The sequence below is a fragment of the Gadus chalcogrammus genome, chromosome 20, assembly GCF_026213295.1.
Source record: "Gadus chalcogrammus isolate NIFS_2021 chromosome 20, NIFS_Gcha_1.0, whole genome shotgun sequence".
NCBI classification, from domain to species: Eukaryota; Metazoa; Chordata; class Actinopteri; order Gadiformes; family Gadidae; genus Gadus; species Gadus chalcogrammus.
Window position 1 is genome coordinate 5372277 of NC_079431.1, and position 12002 is coordinate 5384278.

Consider the following 12002-nt stretch of genomic DNA (forward strand, 5'->3'; position numbering starts at 1 on the left):
TTTTATTGCAGATAACTGTGTTTATGGATTGTAAAACGGCATACATTTAATGGGAATATAGTAATATTACAATGTTTAAACACTACCATTGTGGCTCACCGGCGAGTGTGTAATTTAGTGTTGTGTAGCAGTGAAATGTTTTACGGGAGGCCCTGATTTACGTCCTGTGCGCGGCATTTCTAATGAGCGCGACCGGCATCGCAGCGCGCCCCCTTGTTCCAGGAAACTACATTTACAGCAGATCTTTCTTCTCAGGAGTGTTTTTCCCTTGTGAAATAATGTCAGCACTTTCCCCACCTTCAAAGTCCTTTTGTTTCCAGATCTATTAACAATTCTAATTGTACAGGAACCCTTGTTAAGTAAGGCTGGTAAACAAAGCAGGAAACACATTATTTCCTTTTAGTGCAGATTAAAGGTACAGCTAGGCTGTGTTGAAACACATTAATGAGGTTTTAAATAAAAAAACGCTGGCAGGGACTTTACACTGCCGACTAGTTTAACTGCAGTAAGCAGTTGATTTTCCTTGATGTTAAAGGGTAACATTATTTCACCCTGTAATGAAAATACATCTTTCCACGCGCCTATCTGTTAATTAACAATGTTGGTGTTACAGGCATCTTCAAAAGAAAAAAAAAATGAAAAAAAGTGTGTGTGTGGGGGGGGGGGGGGGGGGGGGAGGGGGAGGGATACAATCGCTTTCAATCTGATTAAAGTAAGTGATACATAATAGCGGGGTTGTTTTGCTTGGCTCCTGCTACTAATTGAATAGCTTTGTATGACTGCAAATGTTTTTCCTGCTCACAGGGGTTTGGCTAGAGCTCTCTGGTCGGGATGTCCCTATCTTAATTACGGATCAGTTTCCAAATGTGCTTCAATTTCCGCAGCAGGACAAGTTCTGTTAACTGCTATTTTTAAGGACCAATAACAATGTCAAAGCTCTGGATGATGAAAGCAATTAAAGTTTCTCCCTGCGTTCTGAAGCACAGCCAGAAATGGCCCGGCGTGTTTGTACAGCATTTATTAAACATTTACTAAATGGAATTGAGTCTGTCATCGATGAAGCTCCCTAAGACAATTACCTTTTAGCACGGCAAACACCGTTTCACTCAGCCAGTGTCTCGCCGCTTATGGCCGTGATTAGCTCGTTGATTTCATCAAACCGATCTGGAATCCTCCAGCAAAGTGTGTGATAGAGAGAGGGAGAGCGAGAGGGAGGGAGGGAGGGAGGGAGAGAGAGAGAGGGAGACAGAGAGAGGGAGAGGGAGAGGGAGGGAGGGAGGGAGGGAGAGAGAGAGGGAGACAGAGAGAGGGAGAGGGAGAGACAGAGAGAGAGAGGAGATGAGGTAGTAGGAGGATGAGAGAGGAGAGAGAGAGAGGGAGAGTGGGAGAGATGTGATGGATGCGAGGAGAGAGGGAGAGAGCGAGAAGCGAGAGGAAGGAGACAGAGACAGTAAGAGAGAGAGATGAGAGACTGAGAGAGAGACGAGATGAGAGACTGGAGAGAGAGAGAGAGAGAGAGAGAGAGAGATTGGAGGGAGGAAGGCGGGAGAGATGGGAGGGAGGAAGTGGCTTAAGCATAATTTTACCATCGGAATTTCGCAATTAGCATACCACATTTCCTCCATTAGATAAACTGCCTTTGGAGAGCGGGGCTGGTTTAATCTGTCTAATGTCCGTGTAAACTATAATCTCCTGATTTCTAAAAGCGAAGCCCCCTGGAGGGCGTCGTCCGCGCTCACTCTCCACAACGCACGCTTCTTCCGAACAGACGCCATGGCGACGCGGCGCTGAAAGCCGGGGGGGGGGATGGAGAAGACAGTGAAGGGGTGCTACATGGGCGTTTCATCCGCTCGACCACCCCCCCCCCCACCCCCCCCCCCCCCCCCCCCCCCCCCACCCCCCCCCCCACCGCCCTCGCCTGAGTTAAGGTAATCAAAAGTAATTCCATTGTCCGCCGGTGTGCCCGTGTTTTGACGACCACTAGAACGAACGGAGCTCCTCCGGAAGCGCTAATACACACGGCCTGTCAGATCCCTCCCTCCGACCCCGCCGACTGAGCGATTACACGGCTGCCATGACAACCTGTTGTCTCCCCCCCCCCCCCCACCTGAAGTAATGTGTCACGTTAAGTCACTCCCGCGGTGGACGACGGCGGTGTGTGCGCTCGCTGACTGAAAGATAGTTCGGGGAGGGCGATAGCATGACACCGTGTGATAAATGAACACCAAAAAAAAAAAGAGTGTGTGTGTGCAAGTGTGTGCAAGTGTGTGTAGGTGTGTCTGGTATTGGTAGTGCTAGAAACCGGATGGCTAAATGGTGGGGGGGGGGGGGGGGGGGTGGAAGGGGGGTGGAAGGGGAGGGATGGGCCAATCAGAGGCTCGTGCTACCAGATCGGCGGCGGCAGACAGAGGGCCCATTAGTGCATATGGATATAGAAATGAAAGCAGCGCTGTTATCCAATCGAACGATGAGCGGGGCCCGAGATCAGGCCGTTGACATGCATATCATTGGCCCCTGCGCCATACACTGCGGGCTGTGTGAATTAGGCCCCCGTGCGATTGCGGGTGGAAGGGGGTCTCGTTCGCCTCTTGCCGAGTGACTCTCAATGGAGAGCCACTCCATTGATTACCCTTCCCCGCACCCAGGAAATGGCTCATGCATCTCGTGTACATTATAACAAATGTTCCCTTTGCATTACAATTGAATTGTGATTGTTATGTTCAATCAATGGGGAAAGGTCACGGGATCGCTCCTGCCAGCGCTTTAATGGAGAAGTCGATGGGGATTCATTTTAATCACTGCGGCTGTGGCAGAATGAGCACAACACTGAGAGACTGTCAATGGGCCGGTAATTACCGCTGTTTATACAGGTTTCTGCTTTAGCAATTTAGATATCCACAAATCTCTCTGTCCTCCCCCACCGCCTCCTCTCGCCCGACTCGCTCGTATCGGAGTCTGCTGCTGGGCGGCGTCAAATGAAGTACTTTAGGTTGTGGGCCGTGACTGCTCCGATTGTGGCTCCATCGCAGAGGTGGGGCTCTTTTGGAAATGAAATGGTCTCCATTCCACTGCTCTTTTGAGACGTCATATTACCGAAGGGGCATGTATTTTACATACGGTGCATTTGTGTGTGTAGTCTGTGTGAATGTGTGTGTGTGTGTGCGTGCGTGTAGAACATTATTCTGTTGGCTCAGCTGCTTGCCTGTAACAGTAGGGGAGAGGAGGAGGAGGAGGAGGAGGAGGAGGAGGAGGAGGAGGAGGAGGAGGAGGAGGAGGAGGAGGAGGAGGAGGAGGAGGAGGAGGAGGAGGAGGAGGAGGAGGCGGCCGCACGCACGCACGGCATTCCCATTTACAGTGCTCATCATGTTTTGGTAAACTGTGGTTAACAATGCAGTATTTACGTAGCAGCCTCCGTGGGCAAACGCTGTCATCTCCCTTCTTATTAACCACCGCCTATGTAATCACATGATGATAGGGGCTGTTATGAACCAAACGGGGTTGTCATATAATAATGGCCCCTCGCAAACTACAAAGGCAGAAAGAGAGACTTCACTACCCATAAGGCTTAATGAACTACCGAGGCGTGCACCGGTTGACACTCATTTGGGTTATCTCTGTCTCCCAGCACACCGTGTCTGAAATCACCGATATTGAATGTGCAGTGATGTAGAAATACGAACACGGACATTCGATATTTGTAGTTCCTTCTTCCGGTTCTGGGTTCCTGTTGGTCCTCCGATACTCACCAGGGTGCAGTTAACACCAAAGACACTGTTTAGCTTGCATGCATACTAGCAGTGAGCCCAGAAGGAATAACGTGTGCTGCTGCTAGTGCTGCTGGGACATTCGATGCATTTACACACCCTCCACCATCCGCGCGCTCTCTTGACATCTCCCTATCACCCCCCCCCAGCCACGGCCGTGTTTGTGTTGGGCTGGCTGCCTCAGGATAGATGGGGTCGAGGCTGGGTAACCTTGGGAGAAACAAATATTCATGATCAATAAGCGCTTTATTTGGAGCATCTAAATGATTCCTCTGTTGGTAGGCCGCTCCTCTTCCTCCCCTCATTAGCCCCCGCGCGCGGAAGAGAGCGCGCTCCCCGCTGATTTATGGACGGCCCGGCTAAAAGGGACATTTAAAAAAGACGGCACAATATCACTGCTTTTCAAATGTCATGTAATCATAGCGCATTGGGAGGGTGGGGGTGCTGGTGCTGGTGCTGGTGCTTGTGCTGGTGTGTGTGTGTGTGTGTGTGTGTGTGTTGGGGTGGGGGTGGTGGGGTGTTGGTAGGGGGTGGAGCACAGAGAGCTAAGTGATGCTGCTGATAATGAATTGCCTCTGAGATATAATGTGTTGTGAGTGTGACTCTTTGTTCCAAGCTCCGTACACCAACTCCATACAATTAAAGTTATTTATCTTTCTCATTTTTTTTCTTCTTTTCACTTCATCAATTATATTGTGATACACTTAATGTCCATAAGGGGGATGATGTACGATTGGTCTAATTATTTCTTATTCACTATGCTTTCTAAAGCATATCAATTTTGTTAATACCATGTAATTAAAACACGTCAGTGCGCTACAAGTTGCTGGCTGTATTAATGACTATGAAAATTATTTTAATTAAATAGCCAATTATAGAAAAATCCTAACCATGAGAATTGACATTTAAATGAATTCAATTTAAATTGCTTCTCAACGTTGTTTTATCAAAGCTTTATGGGGTGAATAAATTATTACATCAAACAATATACTGTGTCATTGATCACACAGAAGTCTTGTGCCCTGTCCACACATTTTTCCAAATACACCCCTGATGTCATACATCATGCAGGGTGATTACATTTTGACAATAGTCATTTGTTTGCTGTGATCTTATCTGCATACTATAATTCCATGCAGTCTAATTAAACTTGGTGTTTAACGTTGAAATTATTATTTTGTGTGAGTCCGCCGACAAACATATTAGAAACTTTGTGATTAAATGTCAACTTGTTTTAGCTCAACCCTCAATATGAAATAACACAAGGTGCTGGTTCAGTGTCGTTTTTTTTCGTCCTGCTCTTGTAACACAGCACTTTGAAACGAGACGGTAACTGTCAAACCCATTCTAAGCTCCCGCTGAATGCCTTTATGATAATCTTATAGTATTATCTACGATAAAAAACGATCTATATTTTCTACAACACTAATTGTATTCAAATGAGATGGCCGCTGATGTATACAATCCAGGAGGGATGACCCTAACTGAAGTCAACATTTACAATAATGATAGGCACTTATATTTATAATCATGCGGCCCCATCATCAAGTAGCCTAGTAGGCTTGTGCTCCAGTAAAGAGCTATTAGTCTTGAGTTATGCTGTGTTGATATAACTGGGGTCAGCCAAAGAGCCCACCCAGTTAGTTGGAAGCCTTTTGTATCTAAAATATCGTTGGCATCCTGTGGTTCTTGTTAATACCTATTAGGCTTCTCAAGCTTCTGTATTTTTTTTCCTCCTGCATAGTGTTAATGAGAGTCATTTTTCAGACATTACAAGCTCAATGATTTGCAGTTAACCCATGCAAACATGAGAAATAGTGGGCAAACTATTGTGACATTCATTGTATATAATGAAATCTTAATATGGTGCATATTTAAGTGAAAGGTTAGCAACATAAAGGGCAAATGGATTGGCTGGCAATGAATTTTAAGCAGCTATTGATTTTACACTACAAGCCTACCTCTTTCCCTGAATGATAATTTTAAAATTGCGCCGCTTATCTTAAAGCTGATCTGACACACAACAGGAATAGTTTAAGGCGCAAGGCGGACTGCGAGGGCAAACGGAGAGAGTGTGATAAGCAACAGACCATTATTGGTGTTTACGTGCACACTTAGAATTTAATGGGGAATTGCTTCACCGTAGTTGTTAATGGCAGGTGGCCTCACAAGAAATACATGATCACTAAATACTATTACGTACTGCTACCGGAGACACTTGCTCAAAAATTACACTGAGCTGTGCTTGGTAGGGTAATGGGAGACACAGCCATTATAGGTGTTAAAGTTAAATAATAATACAATTACAGGTAGCACAGGTAAAGCACTCTAAAAACAATTACCCAAGTAGTAAATGTGATGGTCAAAGTTGAATCAATAATCATTTTGTTTCAACCTTCAAAGCCTTTCAAATAAAATGGACTCATGTGTGAATCGTAAATCATCACATGAAACGTAAACATGTCAGTTTGCAGTTGAGTTGAGAAAAATTTGAGTTTTTTTTAAGTAGTTTTTCAACTTGAATCAGCAGCTCATTTAAATCTGATGTGGAGGAGATGTGATATTATGCATGCTGTCTATATGATAAAATAGGGATGTAATCATGTAAATCTGAATTTGAAAATATTTTTGTAATAGTATTGCACTTTCTGAGTTACACTTTACATACAAACACAACTTAATTTTAAAGAGTTTTACTTCAGGAAAAAGGCAGCATCACTTACGGTAAATAACATATGGAGATAACTTCCAATACAACCTTTTACATCTTACTTGAACACTTTATTTTAAATATTAGGGCCTATTTGTATTAGTAGATCTTATACAAAACTATTAAATGTCCACAATTCCTCTTAGATAAAAATCCAAGGTAAAATAATACTGTAACAAAAATAGGCCTATGTCACACATAGGTACCCTATTGATAAAACAAAATGCTAAAGCTATTGTTTTTGAAATGCTGAGAAGTTTTCCTATTTAGTCTTTGGTACTTGATAACCTACAACTTAGCTCTGTCAAAGTGAAAGAAACTAGCACCAATCGGTTAAAAATTGGTTTTATAACAGAATTAGGCAACAGTTGGTCTACTTTAAGGGTTGCACTCTCTCACCTGCTTGTGTACATTTGGGGGCAGGTGTAGGAGTATGCCTGCAACATGCAGCGACATGTGAACGTCACTAGTTAATCATCTCCAACGTTTGCCTGCTATACTGCAACCGTACACGATTTAGGTTGAATACATAAATAAAACAACTCCACGTTAATCATTTCTACCTCGTCTCGTCTATGCGATCACTTCCAATGGCATCCAGCCAGTGGCGACCCAGTGCGCGCTTTGCTCAAAGCAGAGCCTTCTGCACATGCACGCCTATAAAACATGTCGTCTTATTGAAAACGATACATTGTGCCGTTACCTGTAACAATTGATTGCGTGTGCGTGTGGATCTCGGGTGCTATCTGTGCTCCGAAAGGCTTCCACTGTCCCCATAGCTCCTCCCCTCGCTGTACCGTGTGACAACAACAACTCATCCACTGAGCGGAGCTCCACTTTTCAGCTCAGCTCATTTTCCTCCTGTCATTCCTCCTCCTATCTTTGATCATTGTCCTACCGCCGCGCACACTAACCAACCTGAACCAAAACGCGCCTTTTTTTCAAGAATTTCTTTTTACCACTTCACAACTTATCAGAGGAGCTCAACTCTGGTGGGGATTCTTTCATTTTAACGGTTTCTCGGCTGGCGCACTTTTTTTTTTAGCAGGACTGGGTTTTATACTTTGAACTTCGGCTACTCTTCCCCCCCGTGCAGGTTGACCATGGCCGTACCGGCTACTTTGATCCCACAAAGTCCTCTGATCCCGCCGCCGCCTCCGATCTCAACCCCCGCCACGACGTCCCCGTCGTCCACAACTTCTTCGCCGTCTCCATCCCTCGGCGTCCCCCCAGGACAGAATCTCTTCCGCTCGGAGTTGCTCGCTACGAGCGGCAGCCCGGGCATCCCGACTCCGACCGGGACTCTACCGGGCAAGCCCGTGTACTCGACCCCGTCGCCCGTGGAGAACACCCCGCAGAACAACGAGTGCAAGATGGTCGAGTTGCGGGGCGCGAAGGTGGCGTCGTTCACCGTGGACGGCTGCGAGCTCATCTGTCTCCCCCAAGCGTTCGACCTGTTTCTCAAGCACCTGGTGGGGGGGCTGCACACGGTGTACACCAAGCTGAAGCGCCTCGAGATCACGCCGGTGGTGTGCAACGTGGAGCAGGTCCGCATCCTCCGTGGGCTCGGCGCCATCCAACCCGGGGTCAACCGCTGTAAACTCATCTCCAGGAAAGACTTTGAGACCCTGTACAACGACTGCACCAACGCGAGGTGAGTGCGCTTTCTTGCTTTTTTCCCCCACGTTTTAAAACGTTTTGAGATGTCCGGACGCGCGTAAAAGCCACACAGACGCGTAGAGACAGAGAGAGGGATACATTTATCTTGTTTCTTGTGATACATGATGTGGGATAATGTTATCTGGTTACGTTGTGTTATTTATGTGTTTATGAAATTAAAGAAAAAATAACTGTGTTTAAACATTCTAACTTTGTGCTGACGGTACTCTGTGGGATAGGATGTGTCAAGTGGCAATCACCAGAAAGAAAGTTTTTTCGCACGTGTGTAGTGTGTGCACACATTGCTGTTGTGTTTCCCTGGCAGGACAGACAGATGTTTATCCACTCAAAAACGTTTCAAAGTTTTTTGTTGTTGTTGAATTTGTTTACTTACTTGTGGTTAATCTAAAAGTCAATTTCAGAAACAAAAGCTTGGAGCAAAAAAATCCACATTCAATTATCTGGTTAACATGTTTTTAGTGCATTTCCACTCTTAATTTAAGTTAGCTAATAGCCTGTAATTTATTCTGATCTACTTTGCATAAAAGTAGGCCCTATAATGTGCCCTTGCCACAGGGGCCAGATCATCTCATTTAGATTCTTTTTTTTTGCAATATGACATAAAAAAAAATCCTATATCCAAATAAAACAATAAAACAAATACATTCAATTATTAGTAAAATTTATAATTGTTGATTCTATGGAAGGGGTAAAACTATAAATATGTATCTGTATCTATAACGTATAAGCCTCACTAGAGATAATAAGTACATCTTTTCCAAGTAAAACAACCTCCAACTATATTCTAATTTATTGCACGATAAAATGATTCTAGAGAGACATCCACCCAAGTGTAACTTAATACACAATTTACATTATTAAATACGCTGTTCACTTTTAATGTGGATATCTCTTCAAGTGGAGTTGATTTAAGCAGAGATCAATATTTGATTAAAAGCTATTTTAGGCTCCTGTTGCTTTAATGCTTTGATGTATTGCTCAGTGTCAGTGGATGGAGGCAGCCTGGTCATATTTGCGATCTTATCTGTCATTATGATTGATTATATATTGATCTTAAATCAAGAAATGGGCCTGAAATGCAAATGTGATGCAAAGGATGGCTTCGGTAGATATCACTGATAAACCATTCTATGGTTGGCTGAGGGAATGCATGCAGCTTTTTGTGTAAATCATATATTAATGTTCTCACACTTTGTATTTATGTGGCAATTATGGCGTATGGTTTTCTCCTGCATGCTGTACACATTCTGCATGTAGCTGGCACGGATTCAAGCACACACTCACACGCTCCCATAAATACTTGCCACTCACATGCCACACACACATACACACACAACCACACACACACACACACACACACACACACACACACACACACACACACACACACACACACACACACACACACACACACACACACACACACACACACACACACACACACACACACACACACACACACACACACACACACACACACACACACATTAATGTGTGAGATAAATTAAGCAACAATCACGTTTATTTTAGAAGAAGCTCAAATAAAAAAAAATATTACAACATCAAACATCCATAACAGGACAAATACCAATAAGACAAATAAAATAGTGCTATAAAGAATAACACTAGAGTAATTAGTTATTTGTAATGAGAGAATTTTATTGATGCTCTCAAATCTTGTTGAATAATGACAGAGATAGCTGACATGCTAGCTTCCATAAAAACATATATATTCTCTAACTGCTTTTGCAGGAACAGTCGCCACACACACACACAAACACACACACACACACACACACACACACACACACACACACACACACACACACACACCACACACACACACACACACACACACACACACACACACACACACACACACACACACACACACACACAGACACACACACACACACTCACACATACACACACACACTGTACAATCGTTACAGTTTTCCTTTTTAAATTGTTTTAACTCTGGCGGCCTTTGTCTCCACTGCTTTGACCTTTGACCCCCTAGCCGCCTTAAGCATCAATTTTCCATGAAGGCGTGAATGGAACGGGCGTTGAGCGCCTAGACACACAGTGGATCTGAGCTGGGAGTGCTAGAGTGAGTTAGAGAGAGAGAAAGAGAGAGAGAGAGAGAGAGAGAGAGAGAGAGAGAGAGAGAGAGAGAGAGAGAGAGAGAGAGAGAGAGAGAGAGAGAGAGAGAGAGAGAGAGAGAGAGAAGGTTGTCTGAGCACTCCGAGTGTTGTGTTTGATGCTCCAGTTGACCGAGTGTGTGGTTTGACTCTCAGATTTTTTTGTGGGGAGAGGGGGGCGTAGGTGTGTTGGTGGTGGTCCAAAGATGAGGGGTGGTGGGTGGTGGGTGGTGGGGGCGGGGTTGGATGGGTTGGGGGGGGGGGGGTTAAAGGATAATGCAGTGCCTCACGTCGCTTTAATGACGCTAAAGTGCTAGGCTATTACTGGCACACAGAGAGGACTGTAATTGTCTTTGAAAGCAACCAGGTTTCTCCCGTTGTTGGGGTTGAAATCAATCACTCAGGCCCGGCCCTTGTCCCCTGCCTGCCTGCCTGCCTGCCTGCCTGCCCGCCTGCCTGCCCGCCTGCCTGCCCCATTTGGAGAATTACATCATGGAACAGTGAGGCATCCGCTCGGATGAGCCTCCTGTTACTTAGAACCAGTTGATTTTATTTGCAGGGATGTGGGGTTTATATACGCACACCTATCATTGAATTACTGTTGACAAAACGTTCGGCTGCAGTAAACACACGCACGCACACACGCTGGCACACACACGCACAAACACACACACGGTTACACGCAAATGCACACAGGCACGTACACACGCGCACGCACACATGCACACACACACCGTCCTCTCAAGTAAAAAAAAAAACGAAACAAAAAAAACAGCTTCCCTCACCTCACCTGATACGCTGCACTTGATATCCAACTTATTGTTGGACATACAAATAAAAAAAAGTAATGACGCAAAAAAAAAAGTGTTGCAGCAGCTTAGCCACTCAGGTTCCACAACAACAGCGGGAGAAAGCTTAGCGTTTCATCTCGCTCCATTACTACAATGTCGTTTTTTTTCCTCCTTTTTTTTTTTTCTTTTGCTGTCTTTGTAAAGCGGCACAGGGATAACAATGGGGTGAATAATACTCCTGTACAATGGGTCTCACTATTTCACTCTCACCCCCCCCCCCCTCCCCCCCCCACCACACCAGCCCCCCCCCCCCCCCCCCCTCTCAGGGTCTATTGTGTTAAAACAACACTTTCCTCATTTTACACACAGAGTAAATGGGAATGGCATCGCAGAGCCGCGGCGCGTCCCCGCTGTTTGAGTTTTAATGCGACAATAACGGGCCCGGGACAAATTGTTCCCTGCCAACGCTCGCTAGCGTCTAGCTCGTTCTCCGGGAGAACGCAAACAAACCCCCGTGCAGCCATCCAAAACATTTGTCGTCGTTTCTTTTTGTCTCTCTCCCTTTTCTTTCTTTCTCCCAGGTATGATTGCACGTTTGAACCGAATTATCCGCCGTGTTATTTTTTTTCGCACGTCGGCAAGCGACGCCCGTGGGAGAAGGAGCGGCGGGGCGAGGCTTGTCGTTCTTTCTCAGTCGTCCTTTTCATATAAGAGACACAGTAATTACAGTAATTACAGTTCATCTTTACAGATAACCGGGTTGCAGACCTCCTCAGACCCCTTCACTTTCTCAAGGGGGCCCTTGGAAGGGTGGGGGTCGGGGTGGTGGTGGTGGTGGTGGGGGGGGGGGCTCAGATTAGTGGTGTCCTGCTCTGCTCCCAGACGGATTCAAGGTTTTACCAATCTTTAGCAATCT

General features: G+C 45.4%; 1 protein-coding gene across 1 annotated transcript; it reads left to right on the plus strand.

Annotated features, from left to right (window-relative positions):
* The first annotated feature begins 7353 nt into the window (after nucleotides 1-7353).
* On the plus strand, nucleotides 7354-9573 carry LOC130373347 (dachshund homolog 1-like). The gene has a single exon (XM_056579775.1). The coding sequence runs from the start codon at nucleotides 7578-7580 to the stop codon at nucleotides 8130-8132; it is 555 nt and encodes a 184-aa protein (XP_056435750.1). The 5' UTR covers nucleotides 7354-7577; the 3' UTR covers nucleotides 8133-9573.
* Nucleotides 9574-12002: the final 2429 nt, after the last annotated feature.

Excerpts from the sequence above, each read along its gene's own strand:
- LOC130373347 (XM_056579775.1), top strand. The coding sequence starts at position 7,578 with ATGGCCGTACCGGCTACTTTGATCCCACAAAGTCCTCTGATCCCGCCG.